At 63.0% G+C, this 27,415-nt stretch overlaps 1 protein-coding gene across 26 annotated transcripts in view; it reads right to left on the bottom strand.

The window, feature by feature from the left end:
- Positions 1-27,415, bottom strand: part of NCOR2 (nuclear receptor corepressor 2) — a 218,807-nt gene that overhangs the window by 88,734 nt on the left and 102,658 nt on the right. For 22 of the 26 annotated variants that reach the window (XM_042910781.1, XM_042910758.1, XM_042910764.1 and 19 more), the window contains 5 exons: positions 22,152-22,204; positions 12,673-12,739; positions 6,661-6,833; positions 5,706-5,799; positions 2,749-2,927 (listed from right to left, as the gene is read on the bottom strand). In XM_042910781.1, coding sequence (XP_042766715.1) covers positions 2,749-2,927; positions 5,706-5,799; positions 6,661-6,833; positions 12,673-12,739; positions 22,152-22,204 — 566 coding nt within the window. Of the gene's footprint in view, positions 1-2,748; positions 2,928-5,705; positions 5,800-6,660; positions 6,834-12,672; positions 12,740-22,151; positions 22,205-26,915; positions 27,117-27,415 lie in introns of those variants that run through there. The other 4 variants (XM_042910762.1, XM_042910782.1, XM_042910784.1 and 1 more) reach the window with 2 other exon arrangements.

Raw genomic sequence — 27,415 nt, 5'->3', positions numbered from 1 at the left:
GTCCCTGGCCCCGGCCCAGCCTCGGCCTGCCGGTCCCCACAATGCACCACTAGCCACGCAGCCTCCTCCGGGGAGAGAAGGAGCCACTGGCGAGGCGGGGGCCCCGGGTCCCACGAGGGAGCCCGGGCCAGCGCCCGGTGCTCTCCCGCCAGGCCCTCCAGATGGCTGGGCGGGAGGCCAGCGGGCCCCTCCCCTGCTCCCCAACCAGACACCGGAGAATCCGGAACGGCCTCTTCTCTCTTCCAGGAGGAAGCCAAGAGTCAGAGTGGCAGCCTTCCCCGCCTGGGATCCTGCCTCAGGCAGCTTGCAAAGCTGGAGCCAGCCTAACGCCCTTCTTTTCCAGACAGAGTCCCCTTCCCCTCCCTCTCCCTGCCCCAGTGACATTTCCTTCCCACCTAGATCCCTTCCTCGGAGTTTCCCCGAGGAGAGACGGAGTCCCAGGAGATCAGGTGTCAATCCTGGGAACCCCCTAGCTCACCTCTCCCACCGCCCTCCAACCTGCACCTGTATCCATATCTTCGGCCAACGATTACCGAGAACTTCCTGCACACCGGGCACCTCTCGGCAGCTAAACAAGGGAAGCACCGTTGCTATACCCACTTTGCAGATGTGGAAACTGAGGCTCAGAGAAGCGGCGCGGCTGCTGGGGGTGACAAAGCCTGTCAGCGGTGGGGCTCTAGGCCACTGCGCGTGACTTCCGGAGGCCCGAGAGCCATCAGTCCTGCACTGACAACCTTGACCGAGACCACTCTCCCGGAAGGACACGTGGCACCGAGCGGAGGCTCAGCAGACAGCAGCCCAGCCCTGGTGCCCCACTCTTCTGAATTAACAATGAAATCATTAGGTGAGACGAGCAAACGTGAACTCTCCAGAAAGAATGAAACACAGAAAACACCCCAGAAGCACCTCTCTTTTGTTTGTCTGTTCGTTTTAAAGAAAGCGTAAATAAATAAACACATCAAAGGTGCAGGGGGAATTTAAACACCTAACGTGGCGGTAAGTGCTAACATCCGTGCCTGTGGTCCGTCACTGGTTTAAAATGAGACGACAGGGTACCCGCGGGACCTGACTGTGGCACGACCACATCTGTGGTTGTGAGGACTTAGAAATGAGCCACCGAGGCACGGCGTTTTCTGCCTCTTAGCACTCAACCCCAAACGCCCCTGGGCCCTGCTCCCCGCGGTGCTGAGGCTGTGCTAGGCACTCGGGCCCTCCTTCAACCGTCCCTCTAGTTTCACGGATGTTTTAGAATTTCCATCATCAAAAGCTAGTCCAGAAAATACAGTCTCCCGCCACGACCCTCATCAGTCGCTCCTCCTGCACCTCCCCGTTCTGGTGCGGCCACATCACCCCTGCGTTGCCCACCACCCAGAATCATCCCTGCCCCAGGGCCCCCCCAGGCACTTTGGGCCACCTGACCCCGCAAAGGGCAGAGACAGCCCCAGGCCCCGGCCGGCCCCACGGCAGGTGGCTGCAGAACGTGGTCGCGTCCCCTGGCCACGAGGCCTTCTCCGGAGGCAGAATCTGTTTCCGACACCCCCTTCCGGCCAAGCGTGGAGCCCTCCGCCCGTGCCTGAGTTTCCCGCCCGCTCAGCTCACGGGGCTCTCTGCCCGGCACGTGGGTCCACGGGTCCATGGGATACAACTTCTGAGTTTAGTGGAGGGGATGAGGATTTTATCCACCTACCAGCTCCTCACCTGTCTCCCCCGAACACTCGGGTCGTTCTGTTCTTTTCGTTTTAGAAACCCCAGGCCTCATCTGTTGGCATTCAACTCCTGCCTCTGCTCTCCAAAGCTCTCCGGCTCCCTGGCCCCCTCCCGCTCCCCAACGAGCCTCTTCACCGCAGCTGAGCCCTTGCCCTGGAGCTGGGGGAGTCTGAGTCCCTCTGTCCACCTTCCGTCCTCCACCGTTTGTGAGCTGTGTGGCCCTCCTTAAGTGTCTTCCCCTCTCTGAGCCTCTGTTTCCTAACCTGTGTAATGACGATGGCTTGATGATGCTCTTATGAGGCATAAAAGGGACAAACACACAAAACCCCTGAAAACACATCTGCACGGTGTCTGGGAAGGAACACGTGCTCAACGAACAGCCGCTTTCAAAATGACACCAAAGGGCCATCGGCCAGCCACACACCCCTACCCTCCGGCCCAACCTCCGAGATCCTCTGGCCTCGTCCTCCCCACCCACAGAGCCCAGTTTCACATAAGGCTGCCCTGGACACTTTGTACCGGGCTGAACAGCGTCCCCCGAATTTCACGTCCACCCAGACCCTCCCAATGTGACCGGATTTGGAAAGGAGTTCTCTAAGGAAGCAACCAGTTAAGACGGGTCACACGGGAGTAGGGTGGGCCCTGTATCCAACACGGCCGGGGTCTTTACAGAAAAGGCAGACACAGACAGACACACGGGAAAGACCACGTGAAGACAGAGGCAGAGAGGGAGCGACGTGCGCACAAGCCACGGGAGGAGGAAGGTGGCCGGGAGCCCCCGAGGCCGGGGGAGGGGCAGGGGGCCCCCTCCCTCAGAGCCTCCGGGAGGAACCGACCCTGATCAAGGACGCCTTGATCTGGGACTTGTGGCCTCCGGCGCTGGAGTGGGGACAAACTTCCTGTTGCCACCAGCTACCCGGCCGTGGTCCCTTGTCACAGCGGCCCCAGGGAGCCCGTCCGCGCCTCACCAGGTAGCGCTTCCCGGGACAGGAGAGGGAGGAGGGGTCCGCGGAGGCCCACGGCCGGCCAGGGGCCACTCACTTCTCCCGGAAGGTCTCCTTCTCCTGCTCGCTCCACATGTTCATGACCTGGCGGTCCTTGTACACCTTCATGGGGTCGTCCATGAGCCCGTTCATGTTGATGAACTTGATGCGCTGCTGGTCAGCGTCGTAGAGCATCGGTGGGATCACGGCCAGCTGGCGCATCTGCTTCTCCAGGTTCTGGAGGGAGGACAGGGCAGGGGGGCCCGGCTCAGAGGGCTCCAGGGGGGCGGCCCGGGGACAGGGCGGGGGAGGGGCGGGAGGGGCCCTGCCAGCGAGGGGGGCCCGGAGGGGGGGGCCGGGTGGGGGGAGCCCAGGTGGGGAGGGGGGGCCCAGGTGGGGGAGGGGGGCCCAGGTAAAGGTGCCAGCGTCCCCATCAAGGGCGGGGGAAGGCGGAGCCAGAGACAGAGGGAAGGATGAGTTAAAAATAATAACACGCCATGCCGGCGGAGGGAGAATTTAAAGGCAGCCCCGGACAGGTTTATGGTGGACGGGGCTGTAAATTAAACGCGGAGCACAGCAGCCGCCTTATCTGCAGCGAGAGGGGGGCAATGAATCTTCTCTTTGGAAATGCAACTGCCGTAAAACACGACAGGAAAGATGTTCAGCCAGCTGGGCCAAACCAGCTCAGGAGACGGGCCTGGCCATCCAGGCTCCGAGGGCACACGGGACAGGGAGAAGGGCCGGGGGGGGGGGGGGGGGGGGGGGGGGGCACGGACCCACCCCCTGCCCGCCACCCTCCCCAGCCCTGGCATCGGCTTGGGATCCAGCCCGCCAGCCCCGTGCGGGCAGGAGTCGGGCAGGCTCGCTCATGACGCATCGGGATGGCTGTTAAGAGGCTCCGAGCCACCACTCGGCTGGGCTCATTTCCCCAAATCTCTGCAGCCAGCCCATTACCGGCGATTAATTACCCATCTGAGGAGGCAGGCGAGGGCCCAGCACGGCCAAGGTCAGCGAGTTCAAAGGACCCGCTGCCCGGCATCCCACAGCCAACCTCTCCTTCAACATCTGGAATCGCAGCAGGGGCACACAGCCCTGCACCCGGCCCAGGAGGACCCCTCCCCGCCCCCCCCGGAGGCACTTGGCACAGCCCTCCAGAACTACCATCTCGCCCGTCGTCCTCCCAGAGGGGCACGGATGGAGGACCACGGCATGGTCACTGCACACCGTGACTGTGGAAAGCTTCCCGAAGGATAGGGCGTCTCTCCTCCCACCCGGCCCCCTCCTTCCGGCCCTCCCAGGGAGTCTCTGCCCTGAATTCCCCCTCTGACCACCCACCCCAAAGGCCACCCCCTCAACAGCCTCAGGAGGCCGGTGGCCAGGACCTGGGGAAGCAGGCCTCTGGGCTGGGGGCTGGGGACGGGAACACTGCATCAAACTGCGATGCCCCTCGCCCTTGGCCTTCAGGCGGGAAACACCGGGGAGAGGGCCCCCCGCCCTCCTCTTGCTTCCGGGGCAAAGTGGACCCAGGTCCGCACCCCTGCGGGATGTGCACGTGGCCACAGATAGCATCCGCGGGACGGGAGCCACAGCAAGCCCGCAGGCGTGACTGTGGACAAAGGCTCTCCGAGTTCTGCTTTCTGAGGACCGAATGGCGTCCGCAATAGGGACGTACCATGTGAAGGCACTTTTGTCATTTTTTCTTTAAGTTTTATTTATTTACTTAGAGACAGAGAGAAAGAGCAGGGGCAGGGGAGAGGCAGAGAGAGGGGGAGGGCAGCGCGAAGCCCCCCGACACAGGGACTCAAACTCTCAAACCGTGAGACCACGACCCGAGCCGAAGTTGGACGCTCCACCGAATGAGCCGCTCCGGAGCCCCGCCCCCGCCCGCCACGTGAAGTTTTAAAAGGAAGGTCTCTCTTCGTGGCCAGACAGTCTGAATTACCCGCATCAGAATCACGTGGGTAACCTGGTAAAAGCTCAGAGTCCTGGGCTCCACCCCAGATCAGCTAAATCAGAGCCTCCGGGGGTAGGGCCTAGACATCTCCAGTTTATACGGGGCGCCTGTCCCCCAGGACTCCTAAGTCTATGGCACAGGAGAATCGGCAGCCAGGGCAGAGCTGCCCAGAAGCCACCTGCCCCGTCCAGCGTGGGAGCGACCAACCCACGGAGCTGCCCGGCCCCGAACGTGTGGCGCATGTGACCAAGGAACCGAAGGTTCGCTTCTATTTCCTTTCAGTTAACGTCGATGTAAATCGCCACGTGCCGCTGGGGGCTGCCACAACGAACCGCAGCCACACTCCCCTCCTTCCACGAGACTCCCTCGTGTCCACCGTGTTGTTCGGAACAAGCAGGGTGGGGGCCTGGCACGTTAGAAGCTTGGCCCCCAAGACCCGGAAGGGACCAGGTGGCTACCAACAACACTTCCCCAGGGCAAATGCCTCGTCTCCCTGCTTCCTGACCATCTCTGGGCCCCAGACCACGGCCGGGGTCACCCAGGCTGAGTTCGGGATGTCCAGCCCCCCTCTTCCCCCCAGGGAACAAGGAGAGCGTGCTCACGCTGGCAGGGCTGGGGGTCCGGCCTGGTGCACGGTCAGCGTGCTGGGAACTGTCCACCCGCCCCCAGTCTGGGCACCGAGAGGCTGGCCTAGAAACCACAGTCTTCAGGCACCCCTGCCTCTGGCTTCCGGTTGGGCTCAGCCAGTGGGAGGCACCGGGAGGCGCGAGAGGCAGGGGTACTCGTTCCCCAGCCCCCCTCCGCTGTGGCCCTCCCGGCCACGTCCTGCCAGATGGCCACAGCCCAGCGACACGCCTTTCTCGGCTCGACCTTCAGGCAGGAGGCAGGCGGTGGACGGCCACTCCCGCCGGGCCTCAATGCCCTGCGCCGGTTCTGCCCACGCTTCAGGGACAAGCCCCTCGATTTCAGCCACTGGGTGAGCTCTGCTTCCTGCCAGGACGCTCCCACGCGTGGGGGTTGGGGGAGTGAAGCCGAGGCCAGGGTCACGGCCACGCTCTTACCTCCTGCTCGGAGAGGCCATCGATGATCTCGGACACCTCGTGCTCGCTGCGGGCGGCCGACATGGAAAGCCCGCTGCCCCGCTGGCCCACCCTGCTGGAGACCAAAGGGACACCCTCAGGACCAGGCCGGCGGCAGCGGGGGCCCGGCTGGCACCACGGTGCGGACCGAGCCCACAACTTCCCCAGGCGCAGGGCAGAGTGTAGGCGGCAGGGAAGGAGGCGGAAAGGGGCCAGGCCTCCCATGCCCACAGGGACCGCCCCAGGCTGGGGGCGCTCGGACCCAGGAATACCCGAGGCGCTCGGTCCCGCCCTCTCCTCAGATGCCCCCGAAGCCCAGCCCACAGATCCACGTGTGTGGGTCTTTGCCCCAGTTCCCTCCCTGGTCACACCCGGCTCTCAGGCCTGGGGGGAGGCACCGGTGAGACGTGGACGCGAGCGTCCAGGAGGCCCGGAAGGGGCACTGTCACTGGCCGCTGCCCGTCACCTCTCTGCGTAACAGCAAAAGCACAGCCACACGCCCCCAGGCAGCCTACTGTGCGCCGGGCCCTCCCTCCCACGCAGCCCTCCCGACCACCAGGGGAGACGGGCAAGCACCCTGATCTGGCCGCAAAGCCAGGCGGGGGGTCCCCTGGCCTTCGATCCACACCCAGCCTCTCAGGCTCTGCTGCCCTCAGGGGCCACGCGGCCCACGTGAAGGAACCCAGCTGGGTGGTACCAGCCCGTCGCACGCAGGAAGGACAGCCTGCCCCGCCAAAACGTGTCTCAGTTTCTAATCAGCACAAGGCCAAGCACGCTCCGAGCCACGCATCCGGGGCATCGCCGGTTTGAGCCCTGGCTGCGCTCGCCGTTTCACACCAGCCCGGGCTCTTCCTGACCCAGGCCCCTGAGGTATCTTGAAGGAACGGAGGCGGAGGGCGGGGTGGGGGGAGGAGGGTCGGGCTCAGCCCGGACTCACCTCTGCATGCGCTCCTGCAGCTCGCGCTGCTTGCGGATCTCGGGGAACTGCTTCTCGTAGTACTCGCGCACCTTGCTCTCCTTGGCCCGCCGCCGGGGGTTGCTCTCGATGCGCTCCACCTTCTTCTCCCAGGCCTCCATGAGCTGGTCATAGCGCTGGCAGAACTTCTGCTCCTGGGGGAGCACAGCGCGGGAGCACCGCTTAGCTCCCCAGCTTAGCGGCTGGTCCTCCCCTAGGCGCCAGGCCCCGGCTCCCGGGTTCCGTGCTCCCCGCCGGCGCTGCACGCGGGCACGCACGCTCACGCGGGCACACGGAGACAGGCTGAGATGCAGACACACACACAGTCACGCGCGGGAGCACGCGAAGACCCGGGCAGTCCCGGGCCCCAAGAAAACGCACAGGCTTCCCTGAGCACCTGGCTGCCTCTTTCCCTGGGGGACGGGCCACCGGCCTGGCCTCCTTCTAGAAATGCCTCGTCCGATGCGAAAGCCACCAGCTACAAGCGGCTAACTTCAAATCACATTACGTAGCACTTAAAATTCTGGCCCCGGTCCCCCAGACACGTTCGTCACGTGGCAAAGGGCTACAGCACTCGCAGGGACCACTCCCACCACGGAAGGAAGTTACGTGGCACCGTGAGGCTCTGCGGGTGTCTGTCAGGTTTGGGGCGGCCCCTAGAAAGCATCCCCTTTCTGGAAAGTTCCCCATTCCCTGGCCTCAAGCTCAGCCGTGGTCCCGGGTCCAGGGAGTCATCGTGAAAGTCCCGAGCAGCATCCACGGAGGGACCTCCGCCGTCTCTCCCAGACAAGGAAGTCCCTCTCTGCGTCTACCCACAGTGCCGCTCGCCGCGTGTCCTCAGAGAAAAGACCCCCGCCCAGGCAGGAGCATAGCTGCCCGGCTTCCACATCTCCAAGGTGACCTGGGTCTCGAGCAGGGGGGCAGAGATAAGCCGCCCGTAAGACCCCAACCTCCCGGTCTCTAACAGCTGTGCGGGACAGATGGCACGGTCCAGGAGTCTCGCCTGAACGCCCTCTCGATGCCTCCCTCCTCCTCGTGACCGGACACCTCGCCCCACCCCGTATTCCAGCCTGACTCAGGCAACCCGCGACCTTGGTCTTTGGCAGACCCGGCAGCGCGGGAGCCCCCGGGCGGTGGTCAGGCGGGCTTCTAGGGGGGAGAGCCTGCCCGCCCCCCCCCCCCGCGACCCCACGACCGCGCTGGAGAGGAGGACGCGGTTCCGGCGGCAGACGAAGGCCACGCCGCTTGGGGCGCTGTGGTGCGGAGAGCCCCCGCGGGGCACGGGGAGCCACGCCTCCCGCCGGAGAGCCACGCCTCCCGCCGGAGAGCCACGCCTCCCGCCGGAGAGCCACGCCTCCCGCCGGAGAGCCACGCCTCCCGCCGGAGAGCCACGCCTCCCGCCGGAGAGCCACGCCTCCCGCCGGAGAGCCTGTCCTCAGTCTGACGGAGGGGGAGGAGGCGCCGCGGAGACCCAGCCAGCAGAGGAAGACCACGCAGTTACCGGGAAAGACGGGCAGGGTCTGGGCCCGCTCACGGGGGGCCTCAGGACCGTGCCCCGTGTGGGAGACGGCAGCACCTCCGACCCCGGGGACGCGACCGCTGCGTGGGGCCCCCGCCGCCCAGAGCAGGAAGCAAACTCGCCCCACGCTCGGGCTCAGGCTCACGGCGGAGAGGCCGGGGCAGAGCCGGGCACAAGCCTCCGCGGAGGCCCGGGAGCAGGGCCACCTGGGATCCCGGCAGGAGCAGCGGACGGTTACGCTGATGACGCCCGACGCCCCCGCCTTCCTCTTGCCGCGGGTGCGCTCGGTGTCGTGCCCAAGAACCCGCTGGCAAACCCGAGGTCACCGAGAGGCCCCGCCGTGTTTTTCCGGACAAATCTACGGTTTTGGCTCTTGCACCGGGGGGCCTTCAACGGACTGCGAATTAGCCTTTTTCCGTCGGGGCTGGGAGTGGGGTCCAGCCCCACCGTGTGTGAAGAGCCCACCCCCTCTCGCTGACTGCATCTGGCCTCCCGTCAAAAACCACCTGCCCACGGGCGTGAGGCCTTCTTCCCTCCTGCTCCACTGCTCTCCGGGTCTGTCCTTGTGCCACGACCACACTGCTCTGATTGCTGTAACTTTGTGATGCGTTTTGAAACCCGAGGTGACTCCCGCGGTTGTTCCCGGCCGTGCTTTTTCAGGATCGTTCGGGCTCTTCGAGGCCCCGGCGGTCCCACGCGGGTCTCGTTCTGAGCGCCCACCGCCCGCCATGCGCCACCCTGATGAGCACGCTGTGCGAAGCCTGTCGCTCAAGGGCCCGAGGAGGTGGGTGTTAATATCTTCACCGAACAGAGGAGTAAACTGAGGCCAGAAGCGGAGTGCTTTGCCCCAGATGATCAGCGGGGCCAAGTTTGAGACCCTCCTGCCCTGCCAGGCGGGACCTGATGAGAAATGGGGTTCCCTGACAACCGGGGAACCCAGGCTTTGGCCACGGGACAGGGAAAGGAGGGTGCCGTCGGAGAAGGGCAGCTGGAGCCTGCTGCCCAGGGCAGCCGTGTTCCTCCGACCTCAGGGGAGGGCACATCCTCGCACAGGGCCCCCGCAGGGCTCATGCTCTCCACACTGGCTGTGCTGAGCGCCGGGGCTCCTGCCCTCCCCGCCTCATGTTGGTGAGGGTTGAGGGTGACGACCGACAGCTGTCCCCCCACCCGACCCCGTCCTGCTCAGCCTCGGGCCGCGTAAGCAAGTCACGGATGCGGGGCGGCTCCAGGAAAAGACCAGACTCAGAAAACGGGGAACTCAGAGGTGCAGGGACGTGGGAGAGGTGAGCAAACCTTCAGCCACGTAAATGACAAGGAGAGTGGGGACAAGTCGGGGGAAAGCGGAAAGGCAGACTGTGCGGAAAACAGGCCGGTGCCCTCTGTGGTGGCTGAAAGGTGACCCCCAGAATCTACACATAACTTGACCTTATTAAAAAAGGAACCTGAGACAAGGTCATCCCAGGTTAGGGAGAGCTCTAAATCACATAATCGGGTGTCCATGTGAGAGAAGGAAAGGAGACATGACCCTGCGGAAACAGAGGCAGAGACCGCAGGGACCTGGGCCCCCGAGGCTGGGAGAGGCAGCTGGGATCCCCCCTAGAGCCCCCGGCCGGAACACGGTTCTGCCCACACCGTGACTTCGGACTCCTGGCCTCCGGAGCTGGGGGAGCACGCCGTTCCGTTGTCTTCGGCTGCCTATCTGTGGGAGTCTGTTACAGCAGCCTGAGGACACAGGGCTCCCTCCACGCTGGGCCCACCTCCTGCCTGACCCATCCCGCACGGCCACCACACTGTCACACGCGCCCCCTTCGCCAGGAGCCACAAGCACGCACCTCGATCCTCCCTGCACCCCACCCCATTTCACAGAGCAGGAGGGGCGAGGCTCAGGGCCAGACCCCGCTCCCCAGATACAAGGCAGGCCCCGGTGGATGGGCTCGAACTCGGGGCCCTGTGCTGACAGCACAGCCTCACCGCCACCCCACCCACTGGTCGGGCCTCCCACGGGGTCGCACTCAGCTTCCCAGGGAAGGGCAGCGTGGGCAGCTGACTCGTGGTCCTTGGAACCTCTAAGGAGTGGGGGCTCCGTGATCTGAGGGGGGCCGGCTCACGGTGGGGGCGGGGCGTGCAGATCAGAGGTCTGGGGGAGCCATCTGGACCAAACCCCTCTGCGTCCCTGCTGAAAACAACGCATCAGGGGCTCTGGGCTCCTTACAGAAGAACAGGAACGGGGGCGGGGGGGGGTGGGGGGTGGGGGAAGGGAGGCGCGGGGCGCCCAGGCAACTCAGCCAATTAAGCATCCAACTCTTGATTTCAGCTCAGGTCATGATCTCAGGATTCGTGGGATCAAGCCCTGCGTCAGGCTCCTCTCTTGATAACGTGGAGCCTGCCTGGGATTCTCTCTCCCCCTCTCTCTGCCCCTCCCCCCTCCCATTCTTGCTCTCAGAGTAAGTAAGTAAATGTTACCCAAAAAAGAACAGGCTCATTCCAAACACCCTCCCGCTGAACACAGGGGCCTCTGGACATGGGCTCAGCCCGGCCTCAGAGCCACCCGAGTTTCTTACCAGTTTCCGGCTGCTCTATTTTTAAATAAGCACTCTCCCCACCCCACGCTCGAGGGGCCCCCAAGTGACCACAGCAAAAACTCTTCACCCTGTCCAAAACGAACCCCACCCCCAGACAGGGCGACTGGGGCTCTAAGTGTGGCCACTGCTGGAAGATCACAGGGAACCCTGTCCGTTCTTGGGGGTGGTGACGACAGAACTTCCTGTCCTTCAGGAGACAGATGTGGAGGTGCCCAGGAGAGGGGTCCAGGTGTCGGCACCTGCTTCCCACCCGTTCAACACAACTACGGTCAAGGTTCATACTCGTGCGCACACGCACACAGCAAAGGAACTGTGATCGATTCTACGTGGTGTTCGTTGTATTTGTCAGATCTCCTATTCGAAAATTCTCAAAATAAAGACTTCATGTTGTTCACTATGTACTTAGAAGAGTAAATTAAGGGTCCCATTGGGTTTAGAATAAAATCTGAATGTTCCATCCTGGTCGAAGGCGAGTGTTTCTAGGTGATCTGGCTCCCACACCATTTACATCAACCGCGGCCCCCAACTCACGAACTGCACTCCAGACTTACCTACTACATGCTGTCCCAGCCTACCCAAGCTGGTTCTGACCTCAGGGCCTTTGCACTTGCTGTGCCCTCTGCCTGACACTCTGGATTTCCACACAGCTGGTCCTTCCTCGTCATTCCCATTCAGTACTGAGGTCACCACCCAAGACATGCAGGCTATCCCCAACCCACCCCGTCCTTCCACGTGGCCCTTCTCTCTCCGTCTCCTCTGCCCACCCCTGTGCCGGGCTCTCAGCAGGTCCTCGCTGCACATTTAACTCGATGAATAAGAAGGGACACCCGCTTTCAAGAATCCCACCCACCCCCCCGTCTGGTCACCATCCAGACAATCTGGGGATCTGAGGAACATGAGAAAGGAGAGGCTGGGAAGTCTCACCCCATGGGCCCCTGGGGTCCAGAACGCCACTTGCCAGCTTCCCAGCCACCCAGCACCTGCGCCAGAAGGGTCTCCTCTCTTTGGGGACCTAACTGAGGTCTGGGGCCAGCGCAGGGTGGGTTCAGAAACTGGTTCAGAGGGACCATGCCATCAAGTGGTCCAATCAGAGCCTTGGTGAGATGGTCTGAGACAGGACAGCTCTCTCTCTGGGCTTAGAAAACTCAGATCTGCTGTAGGCATTCAGGTCCCACAAAGAAACCCGTCTGTCGATGTACTAACACACAGAGTTGGGGGGAAAAAACCACATAGAAGTGAAGGTGAAACTTGATCGACCCACTCCTGAACTCCACCCACGGCCTTTCTCAGCTACAAATTTCTGTGCCGTTTAAGCCCATGTGAGCCAGCTCTTCCCACACGGCGGAGTGACTCCCCCTCCATCACTGCCCTCCCCGCCCCCACCGTGCATCAGTGATGTAAACAGGCACCCGAACCACAACAGCACATGTCCTCACACACGCTCTCCCTGCCTTGGGCCTGCTTCCCAGAGGAGACGCCAGAGCGCGGCATGATGAAGGGGTGGCGCCCCCGTCCGTTCTGATGCAGCCACCCCCCTCCCCCCGCCTTCCAACAAGCCTCTCTCTTCCTGCCTGGAAAGGAGGGTCCTCTGACAAGGAACCGCTCTTCCGGGCCAACATGCTGCCTTCTCCCCTTCCAGGCTGGAAAAGGAGCGGCAGAATTCCCAGCCCCAGGCCTCCTTGGGCAGCTGAGCCCCGGGGCCCCGACGTCACCAAAGCAGCTGCTCCCCTTTCCCGTGTCGCCGCTGTCCCTGGCCTCTGTCCACGGCCCGGACACGCAGCGATGAGACAGCTGCAGACCAGGAGGTCCCGGTGGGCATGGCCTGAAGTGGCCCAGACTCTCCAGGAAGCCTGGCCCAGGGGAGCGACCGGGGAGATTCCAGGGATGGCTTACCCATTGTTTCCGAGCGTGGTTCCTCCTCTTGAAGTACAAGATTAACTTTTTCCGCATCGCCTGGTTTCTAGGCAGGAGCAAAACAGCAATGGTCAGTAACGCAGGGTTTCGATATTTCGTCCTTCGCTGAGCTGTTTCCTGAAAGCAAGCCCTGAGTGTGCCCCTTTACTGGTCCTTGGGGGGCTAAGAGACACCTGTAGCCCCCCAGAGGGAGCCGCGCACTGCCAGAGTGCATCCTCCCTCTCTCCCCGAGGTGCCCTCGTCCACCTTTAGGCTGAGCCCGGCGTGCAGAAGGGTCCCGAGGGCGGGCGGGGTGTCAGCGCTCCCCCCCCCCGCCACACGCACCCAGGATCCCTCCTGGAAAACCGGCCACAGAGAAACATCCACGGGCTCAGACTGGGAACGCGGGCAGGAGGGACCAGGACCCCAAGACCTGCGGCCACACGGAGACAGCCGTCCCCTGGGCTGGCTCCTGGGACAGTGGAGGTCACCCGAGCAGGGCGGCACAGGCTGATGGCCACCGGAGAGGCGGGACCCCTCAGGAAGCCCCCTTCCTTCAGCCCCTCCCCGCGGCCTCCCTACACAAGCGAGTGCTGCCGCGGACAGCCGGTGGGCCTGGGGCTCAGGCGGGCCTGGGGGCGACCCTGGACGTGCTCACCCCGATCTGGGTGTGGCAGCGGCCTCCCCGGGGAGGGCTGCTCCTTCCTCCTCGTGTTCCCAGGAGCGACCCAACCCCACGCAAAGGTTGCAAACAGTGCCCCCGCCGGCCTCCGGGAGATTCCCGAGCCACCCAGCACCCCAACCTCAGGAGAAGGAGCAAGGTGGTGGGAGTCCCCAGGCCCTGACGGACGGGCACAGCTCCCCGAACACACAACTCACGGGGGCCGAAGGGCCCGGAACCAATCGGACACAGGGACCCCAGGGAGGGTCACTGTCTGCCTCCAGGCCCCCGCCGCCTCAGAGGCCCCACCGCCAGGCCCAGCTGTCCTCTGGGTCTGCCACCATGCCTCTGTCCCAGGCCGAACAACGTCCCCCGTCCCCACGGCTCGACGCGGATCTCCAGCAGGAAGTCGGCATCCTCAGTACCGGGGCTCAAGTCCAGGGCCCCTAACGCGCCTGCACGTTCCCTCTTAACAAGGACGGGGAGGCCACAGCGAGCATGTGGGCAGCACCCCCTGTCCGGAACCCCCGGCCCCAGCAGGACTCAGAGCCCCCAGGGACCCTCGTGGAAGTGGCATGGGTCCCTGGCTCCCAGGGTCACTCGCGCCTCGCGTCACCCGGGGCCTCCCCACCCTGAGGCCTTGCCGCTGACCTCAGCCTCCCCTGCCCTGTGCCCGTCAGGGTGGGCACTGGGGGGCCTCAGTCACACAGGCTGAGACCACAGCACTTCGTTCTGTGACGAGGAACATAAGTGATCTCAGCCTCAACTTCCTCATCTGAAAAAGGGGCACAGTAAGATCACGTTCTCATCTCCTCGGTCACTCAGCAAGTGTTTACTGAGCACCTACTGCATGTAGGTACTGTTCCGGGCACTGGGGACACAGCCTTGAGCAAGGCAGAGTCCCCAGACATCACAGAGGGGACGCTGAGAGGCGTCACACAGACAGTAAGCAAGATAATCCAGATAATCCTGATGCAGAAACCGAAACGGGGGGGGGGGGGGTAGCAACTGGGTGGCAGGGGAGGGGACAGCTGTTTCAGCTTCAGTGGTGCAGAAAAGTCTCTCGGGGACGGCCCCAAGCCGAGATCTAGAGCAGCAGAAGGACCCTGCGGTGGAAAGAACCAGAGGGCAGGGCGCTCCAGGCAGAGGGCGCTGCAAAGGCCCTGAGGTGGAAACAAATTCAGGGAACTCGAAGAACAGACAGAAGAAAGCCCGCGTGGCTGGAGAGCCCTGGGGAGGGAGGGAGGGGAAGGGAGGAGAGGAGCGGAGCCGACAAGGCCGAGAAGCAGGGAGGGCCCAGAACAGCGAGCCGCGTAGCACGGAGGTCTCCGCTCCTAACACGATTCTCTAACGACAACAAAAAAGCCGGCGGGCGGGTTCGAGTGCTGGCACGGGAATACACGAGAGCCCAGAACATCTCGAAGCAGAGAAGTGCTAAAACGAAGAGGAAAAAATTGAAGTTGAAAGGTCAGAAGGACCCAAGACTCCACCTGAGCTCCCGACCGCCAAAGCTGGGGGCACCTGAGCCGCCAGACAAACAATGCCGGTGTGAGATTATAACCCAAAGAGCAAAATAAATATCCGCGAGCCTGCGCTGATATAAATAAATGACCGAACAAACAAATGAGCGAGGAAGAAGGAACAAGCGTTCCTTCACGGAATTCCAATTGATAACCGCAGAAAGAATGCGGGCGATGGGAGACCATCACGAGAACGTCCCGGCCCCAACTGCCACAGGCAAGGTCCACGCGTGAATGTCACGGCAACGGGCAAAACCTTGAGAAAAACAGGACGGGTGCGTAGCCTCCAAGCATCTTCCCCCAAATATTTACCAGTCGTTTGGCATTTTACCTCGCGTCCCTCCGTGCTTTGATATTCCCCTGCGGGAGGTGAGCTCCCCTCCCCGACGGCAGCCTGGATCCAGGACGCGTCCTAAAGCACCGAGCACAGGCGGACGAGACAGCCGCCCAAGGAGGTGCCCGCGCCCGTGGCCTGCTGTGGTGGGAAGGGCGGCTGGTCACCTCCGTGGGACTCTTCCCCCAAATCCACGCCGGCCCCTCCGTGAGCAAACGCCAGGCAAACCCGAGTCAAGGGACACTCGACGAAATCGCCGACCGCAACCCTTCAGAGGCGTCAGGGTCAGGAAAGCCAAGGGGAGACGGAGAAAACCGTCACCTGGGGACCACGGAGACGCCAGGACAAGGCGCAGAAGGGGAACCGCGATCAGATCCCGGACCAGAAAACGGACATTGGTGGGAACGCCGGGAGAGCCCAAGGAAAGCGGGTCGGCTCGGAGCACGGTCCCACTGTTACTTTCTGCATTTGGACAAATGCACCCTCTCTTCTGTAAGATTTCACACTAGGGGACGCTGGCTGGTGGGGACACAGGAAGTTCTCCGTACTGTCTTTGCCAGCGATTTTAGAGTAAATACGGAAAAAAACAAAACCGGGTCATCATCTGTGTTGAAGTGCCACGGTGAGGCCAAACACAACCTACTTCAGAGCTTGCAGGAGGCTCGGTGCATGTCACAAACTGACTCGTGTCCCCACTCCCCAGCCAGTGATGCCGGGGTCCCAACCCCCCGTGCCTCAGAATAGGACCCTATGTGGAAACCGGCTCCTCACAGGGGCCATGAAGTTAGCGCGAGGCCATCAGGGTGGCCCTAATCCCACACGGCCGGCGTCCTTATAGAAAGGGGAAATGTGGACGTGGGAGACGGACACACAGAGGCAGGGTGACGGGTGACACGAGAGGACAGAGAGAGGAGACAGGGAAGGGTCCACGAGGAAAGCGCGTCCCGGAGGGCCGCCGACACCAGATGCTGGGAGAGGCACGGAGCGCTCCTCCCCCGAAGAGCTCAGGGCCCTGTCGCCCCTGGACGGCTGGCCCCCAGAACTGGGGGAGAAGAAGCCACCGTGGCCTCCAGCCGCCCAGCTGGGGGCAACCTGCAGCCAAGGCCAGTCTGTGAGCGGCGGGGCTGAGCCTGCACCGGACAGGACTCGGTGGGTAGAAGCCTCCGTGGGGGCAGAGGTGACGCGTGCAGCCGCCCCTGTTCCCCGCGGCTACCGTAGGGCAGGCAGGGGTTCTCCCGGCCGATCCGAGGTTCCTTCCAAAGCAAGCACCGTGCCTGGCGCCCGGAGGCACCCGGGGACTGCCAAAGAGGACAAATGTTGAGGCGGCAGGTTGCGAACGGGCACGGTCCGCCAAGTGGAGCCAGCCCGGGGGACAGCAGGGCTTTCTAGAACATCTGAGTTCACTGCCAGTATTGAAAACCAGAAGCCGTTGCATAAAAAGCCGAACTTACAGCTTCTCTTAAAAGATCAGGCGGTCTGGCACACCCCCTTGTGGCTGCAGCCCGGGGACCGAGGCCTGACGGCCCCTCCGAAAGGGGGATGGGCTCTCCCATTCGCCAGCGCCCCCCCCCCCCCCACTTCCTGCTGCCTCCTGCCAGCCCTGTCCCCTCTACCTTTCCTTCCGGGCCCCCCCGGCACAGCTCTGGTCACAAGCCCCCACCTGGCTGAGGGTGTCTGCTTGCTCACCACCCTCCTGGCAAACGTGTCTGGAGTGTTTATTTTGTCCCAAGAAGTGTTTTGGTATCGGAGACGCAAATCGCTTACTGCAGACTGATCTTCACCGCTAGGAATGTTTTCTGGCAAAAAAATAGGGAACGCGACTGACGAGCACGGCGATGAGTTTGCTGGGGGGGGGGGGGGGGGGGGGGCGGCATTCATGGGGTGCAAAGGATATCTATCATCTCCGGGGAAAGTCCGAGTTTATAAAAAGGCACAACCTGTAAGGAAACATCGGCCTCATCGTCTGTCACTGCACCAGCCAGGAGAGACAAAAACTGGGAGGAAACAATAACAGTAGGGACACTCTGGAGGTTCAAGGAGCGTCCGGCCAGGCCCTGGGTGGGCCTGGCCCTGGGCCCACAGGATTCTAAGACAAGAAAGTGTGGGGCAGTCAGGGGAGGCTTCCTGGAGGAGAGGTTCGAGCCGAGGCTTGGGAGAAGCAGAACACCAGGGGAGCAGAGGGAAATGAGAGCACTGAGTTCCAGGGGAACGAGGGTGATGGTGAATCGGGAGGGAATGAGGAGGGGCGTTCAGGCACAGCCAGACCCCCCAACTGCAGGGGAAGAGTAAGAAGGAAAAAGTCTGCCTGAGCAGGGCCCTGAATGCCTCGAGAAGAGCCTGTCCAGTGGGGTGACGGAGGGTCTGAAACCTGCTTACTGACAAGCAAAGTGACGTGACGTGACGTGCTCAAGGTCACCAGGCTATCGAGGGGCAGAGCTCAGACTGGAGACCCAGGAGAGGTATCGGTGTGGGTGTGCACATCCGTTTGGCCTAGAAGTTTGGCTGTGTGACCCTGGCGAAGTTACTTAACCTCTCTGAACTTCCAGAGCAAGTCCACAAAAACCTGTAACAGTAACCTGCGTCCCGATGCCCTTTCCACCTGCACAGCCCCGGGGTTGATGGCTCCAATCAGCCAACCCTCGAGTGAGGCAGTAAGAGGGAAGACATCGGACCTGAAGACAAGAAAAGGGGGGAAGGGAGAGAACACCAGGAACCGGCAGGCCTCCAGGCCCCGGGGAGAGACGAGGAACAAGGCCGGTGCCCGGGTTCTGAGCCAGGCAAGGGCAGGGCCGGGAAAGGCACGGCCACGACACAACACACGAGAGCAGTGACCGTCCCCGGGCATCAGTGCCCGCCCGTTCACAGAATCGCACTGGGGCTTCAGGAAGCCGGTGGGTTCCCCGGAGAGCCGTCCCGGCAGGTGCTGTGGAGGGGACACCGGCCCCTCCACGGAGTGCCCGCCAGGTCCGCTCTGGGGTCGCCCTGGCCCCTCCCCCTGCTTCCCAGAGCCTGAGACCTGGGGCTGAGATCCCGCGGCAAGTGCCCCACGGAGCGTGGGCAGCCGCCCCCACACCGCCCGACGGTACAGGTGGCGGAGGGAGAGCAGCGGAGGTGGGTGCAGGTGACTGGGACACGTCTTGAGATTGCTGGTACAGCAGGAAGTCAAGCGTGAAATTAACTTTAACTGTGCAGCCCCAGCACGCAGGGAAATTAAAGTGACAGGGCAAGGTCCTTGGGGAGGGGCTAACCCCCCACCTGGCCCACTGACAGCAGCCGGAACGGGGGCGGGGGGGGGGGGGGGGGGTGTCTCTGCTTGTCCTTATCAAGCTGTCACCAGATCGCAGAACAGCAGGCCCAGAACACAGCGAGCACTCAGAGTATCTGTTGGACGAACGGGCGACAGCAGCAGACGAATGAAGCAGGAAGAGAAACAAAGACCACAGAACACTCCCCACGTGCCTGATGCTGAGCTCGGCACCTCCCGGGGCAGTAACTCACCGGATCCTCGGCAACCCTGGCGGGTAGAAGCCACTCTCATTCCCACCTCGCAGATGGGGAAACTGAGGCACTGAGAGTCAGCAGCTGGCCACAGGGCCAGATGCTCATCGGCCCCTCACCACCGACCCCCATCTCAGGAAGCGGTTTCATGGTCCCCACAGTGGCCCGGGCCCCCGATCTTTGCCGCCACGGGACCTCCCTGCCCCTGGCCCCGCACACGGCACCCCTGGCGGCCGCCGCAGCACCCAGACCCACCGCTGCCTGCCCGCGTGGCTACGGCCACCTCCACCAAGGTCCCCCCACCCCTGGTCGTTTCTCTCGGCAGCCACGAGAGTGAGCCTCAAAGGCAAAAATTCGGCACCTCACTTCCCAGCATAAACCTCATTGCTGGCCTCCCTTCACACACAAATAATACGACCCGAACTCATCAGCCCTGGGTGAGCCGGCTGGCACCTTCTCTCCTCACCCAGCCCTCGCAGCCATGCTGGCCTTCCCTGGGACCTCACCAGCTCAGTCCTGCCCCAGGGCCTTTGCACTGCCTGTTCCACTTGCCAGGGAGGCCCACACGGCTCAATGCTGCTCAACCCCACAGTGTCCCCTCTTCTGTCGGGCCCGGATCCCCTGGCTAAAGCCACCCCCCCGTTTCTCTCCCGCCCCCTTTCCCATCTTCGTCGCATTCTTTAAAGTAAGTGACTGCACTAATTCACCGACGATCGTACCGAAATTAAAAATACAGCTCGTTTTGATCTTCGTGGAAAACTAGGAACGACGTCAAAATTCTAAGGACGAATCGGTTCGAATAATTTGCTTACGGGTATGTTTTCCTAACACAGAATTCCCCACTTACGTAAGAAATCTTAAATTTACTCCTGTCTACGTGTTAAACCTACTTAGCCGGATGCACCCCAACAGGCCGCAGCCATTCTCTGATGAAGACGGGGAGGGGCCAGAAATAGTCCCATTGGTGTTTGCTTTCCGTGAGTCTACAGCTTTATCCGTAAACAGAGACATGGCAGCACCTTATCCGCTAATATTATTTGTACCTTCCTCCTTTCTTGTTTGGACTTTATGGTTATTTTCATGAATGGAAATCACATTCAGCTTAAAACATTACTCATCTGTAGGGGCGCCTGAGTGGCTCAGTCGGTTGAGCGTCCGGCTTCGGCTCAGGTCACGATCCCGCGGTCCGTGAGTTCGAGCCCCACGTCGGGCTCTGGGCTGATGGCTCAGAGCCTGGAGCCTGTTTCGGATTCTGTGTCTCCCTCTCTCTCTGCCCCTCCCCCACTCATGCTCTGTTTCTCTCTCTCTCTCTGTCTCAGAAATAAACATTAAAAAAAAATTACTCATTTTTAGTGAAGACCTTAAGTAAGATTTCGGTACGATATTACTATAAAAATTGGTACGTCAAAAGGAAAAACACAGCTGGGTGAGCGACGTACAAAGAGCTTAAGACAGCTGTGTGAGCACAGTACTTTCTTTCTACAATTTTTTAAAGCATCTTTGAGAGGGCAAGCGGGGGAGAGGCAGAGGGACAGGGGGACAGGGGATCCGAAGCAGGCTCCGGGCCCCACGCCCACAGCAGAGAGCCCGATGCGGGCCTCGAACTCGAGAACCGTGAGATCACGACCTGAGCTCAAGCCGGATGCTCTGCCGACTGAGCCACCCAGGGGCCCCCCACGGTACTTTTTACTAGCGGAATATTTTCTCGCTTATTTAACTCACTTTCTCACTACTAGACAAAGCCCGACGAAAAGCATGCCTCTTCGTTCTTCGTTCACAGCTGAAGCCCCAGGTCCTAGAAGAGGGCCTGGCACGTAGTAGGTGTTTGATAAATGCGTGCTGAGTGAATAAAGGAACAGATACTCCCAGCAGCCCTGCTCAGAAGGAAACACCCCACTGCCGCACCCTAAACCAGCAAGGACGGCCCTAGAGGCCCCCCGTGCCCTCGCCCACCCTCCCTCTAGCAGTGGACCCAGGGAGAAGCAGGTCCCGGGAAGCACAGAAGGGACTGGGGTGGCCCGAGTGGAAAATCAATGGTGTTGTGTCCAGAGGCACACACCCACAAGGCCACACGAAAGCACAGCCTCAGCAGACACGGCCCCGGCCAGCCCCAGGCTGAGAGGGACCCCCCGACAGTGCCGGTGAGGCCTCCTCGGCAGGTGCTCCTAAGCCCAAACGCGCCAAGGACCTCGCCGGCCACAAGAGATTTTCTAGGCTGCTCCGTCAGTTAGTGGGAACGGTAAGGGGGTGGCCGTTTTAGTGACCAGAACTCGGACCAGTCACGCCAGTCCCGAAACTAAAAAGAAGGGACTCCCCTGTCAACTGGACCAACACCAGTGGATATTTAAAGACCACCGTGAGGTTTGCATGCCTCCAGGGACGGGAAGCTCACTACTGCCCCGTACACCCTGCGGTTCCACCCCAGGGGAGCTTGGGACAGTCAGACCAGGCCGGCCTGCCCACTGGACAAGCTGAGGGCTGCCCTCGGAGATCACGCAAAAACGTCTGCACCCTCTCACAATAAAGAACAGCCAGAAGACATCCCAAAGAGTCTGCCTCCAACCTAACGTCACCGAGTCTTCACAGCCACGTGCTCTTCAAGGAGCCAGGTCTGCGGCCCCTTTCGCCTTTCGGGCTCCTGGATAACGACATGAGGTAATATCCCCTCCTCTGCCAAACGGACTATGTTCCCATTAATACATCCCCCCAAAAGAAGCCAACCGTCTTCTGGCACCATACTTCTGATGCTTCCCTCCTGGCTTGAAGACGGGAAGCCACCGGCCTCCAGCGCGGTCCCGTTGCCCCAGGATGCCAGGTCAGCCCCCACCCACGACAGGTGGCACTTAGCCGGGATTTCCTCACCCCTAGCATCCATCTGGGAAAAGGCCCCATCACTGAGAGCTACCACGTTGGACAGCCCCTGGGCCTCCGGGTCTGGAGCAGCGCTCCCGGCTGCAGCACACCGGGCCGCGGCACCCGAGGGCCCCCGGAGCAGACCCCAGGACACTCCCAGACGTGCTTACGTCAGAGCCCAAACCACGGGCCCCGCTGGCCCCGGGCCACCCGCCATCATCTCGAGCTCGCTCTCCATCGGGAACAGCCCATCCGCACGCGATGGGGCCCCGCAGCCCCCCGCTGCCCCCCGCCTCCGTCTCGCCAGGGCTGTGCCTGCAGGGTCGTCACCCGGCCTCCCCAGCTCAAGGTCTGTGTCCCTGCACTTCGTGGGGCCACCCTGCCCCTCCTGCCCCGGGCCTGCCCCGACCCCGACCTCGGCCCTAACCCGGCCCCAAACCCTTGCCCAAACGGCCCTCTCCCACACCCTCCTCGAGCACCCGGCCCCGTGTGGGAGGGAGTCGTCCCGGGAACTGAGAGCCCACATCCCAGCCCGGAGCTCCGAGGCCAGACCTCCCATCCCCCCCCCCCCCCCCGCCACTGGGGGTCCACAAGGCTGCCCGCGAGTACTCACATTTTGATGTTCTCATGATACTGCCTGGTGTCGGACGGCTGGTTGTACAGGGGCTGCGGAGGGAGAGACAGGGAGAGGGAGACGCTTCAGAGCCGGGCCGGGCGCCGCGTTCCGGCCCCAGGCAGCCTCCGCCACGGCGCCCAGGCCCCGGCTCCGGGTTGGGGGGGGGGCAGGCACGAACCAGAGCACGGGGAGACCCGGGCCGCGGCCCCGGCCGAGAGCGGCCTGTGACCCTCGGGGCACGGCCACCGTGGCTGCCCCGCAGGGGCACCAGGCCGCGCCGGCCCGAGCGTGCGCGGCGCTGGGGGCCCCACGGGGCAGCTGCTCTTGTCCGGGGGCCCCCAGACCACCGCGAGGCACCGCCGCCCCCGCCGCCTGGCAGAGGACAAGGGCCCAACGCTGCCAGGAGCCCGGGAGGGCGAGGGGAGGACAGGCAGACGCGCGACCCCACATCCGCTGCACGCGCTCCAGAGGGCACCGGGACGACGCGTGTTGGGGAGCGAGACGTGTGCGCCCTCCGGCCCCTCCCCTCCTGCGGGTGCCCGGGGACGTGAGTCTCCGCGTTCCACGAGGAGACGACGCGGGAGCGTCTGTGTGGGAGCGGGGATGCGTCGGAACCAGACCAAACGGGCCCCGCGGGAAAGCTGAAGGGGGGCAAAGGAGGGCTCGTGAACGGCAGGGACCTGCAGGGCGGTGAGGACGGCCCTGGGCCCACACCCGGCAGCAAGTGCGTGCGGGGAGAGCCGCCGCGGAGCGTGCAGGGCCAGCTGCTGCGCGCCTCCCTCGCGGACGCCGGCGCCGTGCGCAGGGGCCGGGGGCACAGCCCGGGGACACGGCCTGGATCTGCCGCTCGCCGGCCGCTCGTGTCTGGTGAGTTACATAGGCCACCTGTGCCCTGCAAGTTCAGCTGCAGATGGGGTTAAACTAGCCGTCGTGAAGGTCAAACGGGGCCATGCGGGCAGAGCTCTCGGCCCCGCGCCTGGCAGGCAGAAAGGCCCAAGAGGGAACCGTGTCGCCATCATCACGTCAGGGCGCAACGACGACGGAGGGAGGGTGCCAGCGTTTCCTGCCTCCCGTATCCAGCCACGCCCCTGCTGCGGCCAATGAGACGCTCGCAAACTTGATGAAAGCAGAGGCTGGAAAACGCACGTCTGCGTTTCTCCTTGCCCTCCTGTTCGCCTGCCCCTGGTGAGAAACCACGCCTGGCCTGCCGGAGGCAGACAGACGACGGCCGCGCCCTCCCGGCCGAGGCCCAGCTGGTCGCGGAGCAGCAGAAGTGCTCAGCTGACTTCTGCGCTCACAGGAAACGGGAAACGGTGGCTGTCTCAGGCCACTAAATCTGGAGTCGGTTTGTTACACGGCAGGAGCTAACGGATACAAATATCATCCCCATTTTACGGAGGAGAAAACCCAGTCCCTGCGAGGTCGAAATCTGTGCCCACAGCTGGTCAGAAATGAGCTGCAACGAGAATCCGGTCTCGGCTCTGGCGCTGGAGGCAGGGCCCTGCTCTCCGCCTCTGCCTGCACCCTCTCTGGGGGTCTTCCCGTGCGTGTGCGTGTGTGCGTCACCCTCTCCCTTGCCATCCGCCCCCACGCGCAGCGGGAGCCTCCCAGGGCAGCCACGGGTGACTGCGGGGGAAGGAGCCCACAGCGTGAGGGCAGGCAGGCCAGCGGCAGCCCCAGGACAGGACCCCAGGGGAGGGAAGAGGGCACGACCGTCTCCGCCCTAGAACTTCTCCCTGGGGAGGCAGCTGGACACGCCTCCCGATCGGCCCAGCCCATGGGGACCAACCACGGGCAGCACAGCACGGCCACGGGGCACGACCTGCCGGTCCCCAGGAACAGGCCTCCTGTCCTCCGTAGGCGGGGCCGGTCCTCCACGCTTCTGGACATCCCAGCCCTCGGACGGACGGCACTGCAGGCAGCCATGGCCGATGACAAGGTCACCTCCCCCCCTCCCTGTGTGCCTCGCGTTCCCCCCGCGACAAGTCAGCACTGGGCTTGGCCAGTTCCAGGCTCCCAGCTCAGCTGCCCCACCCCCACCCCCGGCTGGTACAAGCCACCTCTCCCCACCCCGGGTCAGGCTGCGCTAACAAGGCGCTCAGCTGGAGTGGGGGGCTGCGAGCCCCACTCTGGGTTTGAACCAGAGGGCAACTGCAGAGCCCCCAGTGAGGCTCACCGCAGAGTCCCAGCTGAGCGGGGTGAGGCGTCACCGCGGGAGGCGGACAGCCCTCGCGACAGCAAGGGGCCCTGCGAGGACTCCTGCGCCCCGTTTCAAAGCATCAAACGTATGCCTTTAGCCCCGGGGGACTCTGCACCGGTCCTTTATGTTTCCAGGTGCCCGTAAAACACAGGCCGGTAGGGGTGGGCGTGGCCATTTGTTCAGGTTCCAAACAGATGCCTCGATGCCTCGATGTACAAAGTGGCACCTCCCTTGCTACCCGTGCGCCCTCGGGCACATGGAGTCAACACGTTGGGCCTTGGTTTTCTCATCTGGAAAATGGGCACGGAGCAAACAGCAACTACTTCACAGGGCTTTCGAGGAACCCAGGAAATGTCAGACTTGGTGACTGATCTGTGTTGTTTTGGCTTGAAGACGGCAAACAGCCACGTCTCCACAGCCTAAAGAGACCAGGACGGGCTGAAGGACCACACACGGAGACCCCGGGAGCGAGCGACGGGCAGGGAGAGGGGGCTCTGCTTCTCCGTAACAAGATGGGCCGGAAGCGGGGAGATGGGCTTCGGGGAGGGCAGGAGGGGCACAGTCAGCCCGTGACCAGCCAAACCGCCTTCACCTGTGGCCGCCTGCCCGGCCAGGTAAGGACAGAGCAACCCGGCCCCAGAGGCGGCCCCCGGTAGCGGGTCTCCACGCAAGAGCTCGGGGAACACTGCGGGCTTGCTGCCTCCAGCCACGGGGGCTGTCCCCGAAGGAGTCACTCACTGAGCTCTCTTCGAGGTAAACAGTCCTGGGAAGGAAGGGAAGTGTCTGGGCCGAGTCCTGGGAGGCTGCTCGTTACCATGGTGACAGGCTCCCTGGGGCAGCCACTCTGGAAGGCCCGAGTGGGACGGGGCGGGGGGGGGATGGGGGTCAGACAGGCCATGGTCCCTCCACGGCAGGTGCATGGCTGGGGGGGAGGGCAGGGCCCAAGTTGGGGGGCCTCCTGGCCACCTGCAGAGAGGCCTGTGCAAGGCCAGGCAAAGCCTCCCTGTGTCCCAGGAGACAGGTTCCAATATGGCGGCTCCAACCGCCCGTCAAGGGGACACAGCACCTAAGAGGGAAGCCCCCTCCCACCAGCAGAGCGCGACGGTACCACTGGGAAGGCCCACCCTCCTGGTTGGAGGCCCTGGGCCCGTCTCTCCCCCGCCCCGTCCCTCCATCCCCTCTAAAAGTGGGGGCGCCGCCCAAACAATCCAGAGGGCAGAAAGATAGCGCAAGGCAGGGGACGTGCAAGGCTGTAAAGCAGAAATGACAAGGACAGCAGAGCTGGTCTCTGGGAGAAGGAAGGGGGTCCCCCCTCGGGCCTGACTTCAGCCAGCTGGCAGGGTGTCCAAGAGCAGCCAGCAACCCCAGGTGGACTGAGCTGCTAAGAAACGAAGTGTCAGCCCTGGCCCTCAACCCTCTGGTGACACCACATTCTTAAAATAGCACCTCTGAACAGGAAGGAAACCAATGACTCAAAGCCGCGGGGAGAGGGGGCGGGGGCCACGGTGGCCCACACCCTCCCTCCAGCACCCCTCCGCCAGGCCGGGCCTGGACCCCCCAATCCCAGGGATGCTGGAGGGAGGGGGCGGTGCATATTCAGCCCGGCCTACGAGATCTTCTTCCTTTCCAGAGCAAATTTCTCCTAGGCCCAGGCCTCCTCCCTCCCACCCCAGCGAGGTCAGACAGCACCATCCGGGTCCCTGAGGCCCGGCAGCCTCTCCCTGGGCTAGGGGCTCCCTGGCCACAGATGAGAGAGCCCCTCCCCCGCCCCCCGGAAATGGATCCCACAGTGGTACAGCCCAGTGACCGCAGGCCGAGGGTCCGCAGCACCGGGCCCTCCAGGGAGGAGCCCGGGCACAGGGTACATACGCCTCTGAGCTGCCTCTCCTTGGAGCACACCTCCGGCCACTGGGGCCTTTTGGTGACCAGACAGAGTGCAGACCCGTGCAGATGCGGCTGGCCACAGCCCCACAGGCTCGGCTCACCTCCCTGCCTCAACTCTTGCTGCATGGCCCTAAACAAGGCACTGGTCTGAGCCTCATCTAGAGAATGGACAGGCCTAACACCAGCAGGCCCCCTGTCTGTGGGCGTCTCCTCCTCGGCCCCACCGAGAGCCACCGAGCCAAGAATCCACTGACTTCCAGAGGGTTCCAGGGACGACCACACGGCCCACCAGGCAGACACTCCAGACCGCGGCCTCCTGTGCCTCTAGCCTTGAGGAAGTCTCCGCTCTGAGACCCCCAAGCAGCGGACAACCCCCTCACCCACGGAGACCCAAAAAAGAATCACACGGACTGAGCCCAGCAGATGCCCTGCCCCACTCACAGGGAGACCGTCACGGGAAACCGACCCTGCCTCCCTCACTGGCGTTCCTCGGGCATCCGGACACAGCGACCTTCATTCGCAACCCCCCCCCCCGCCCCCCCTCAGGAGGCCCCTGGGACTGATCAGGTCAGGAAGGGGAAAGGGAGAGCAGCCAGGTCCGGAAACGGCTGGGCACCACCTCTGGTCCCGCCATCCTCATCGCCAAGAAGGGGAAACTGAGGCAAGAAGCAGCTTACCGGTGGGAACGGAAGACGGGGCACAACTCACAAAGCGGTCTGGCAATTCCTCAAGAGGCTAAACATGGAATGAACACGGCCCACCAATTCCAGTCCCAGGTGTACATGAGAGGGCAAAGAAAAGCTGTCCATGCAAAAACTTGTGTCCTGGGGCGCCTGGGGGGCTCAGCCGGTTGAGCCTCCGACTTCGGCTCAGGTCATGATCTCGCGGTTCGTGGGTTCGAGCCCCGCGTCGGGCTCTGTGCTGACGGCTCGGAGCCCGGAGCCCACTTCCGATTCTGCGTCTCCCTCTCTCTCTCTCTGCCCCTCCCCTGCTCAGGCCCCGGCTCGCTCGCTCTCTCAAAATAAAAAAAAAAATAAAAATGAAACTTGTGCATTAATGTCCGCAGCCCCTGTAACAGCCAAAAGCAAGCACACAGCATAACGCCTGCTGGTGCATAAATGGCCCAACAGATAGGGTCTATCCGTACAATGGAATATCATTCAGCCGTCGACAGGAA

This window comes from Panthera leo, chromosome D3 (genome assembly GCF_018350215.1).
Source record: "Panthera leo isolate Ple1 chromosome D3, P.leo_Ple1_pat1.1, whole genome shotgun sequence".
Taxonomy (NCBI): Eukaryota; Metazoa; Chordata; class Mammalia; order Carnivora; family Felidae; genus Panthera; species Panthera leo.
Note: the sequence above shows the minus strand (reverse complement) of the source record. Positions and strands in the feature narration are given on the sequence as shown.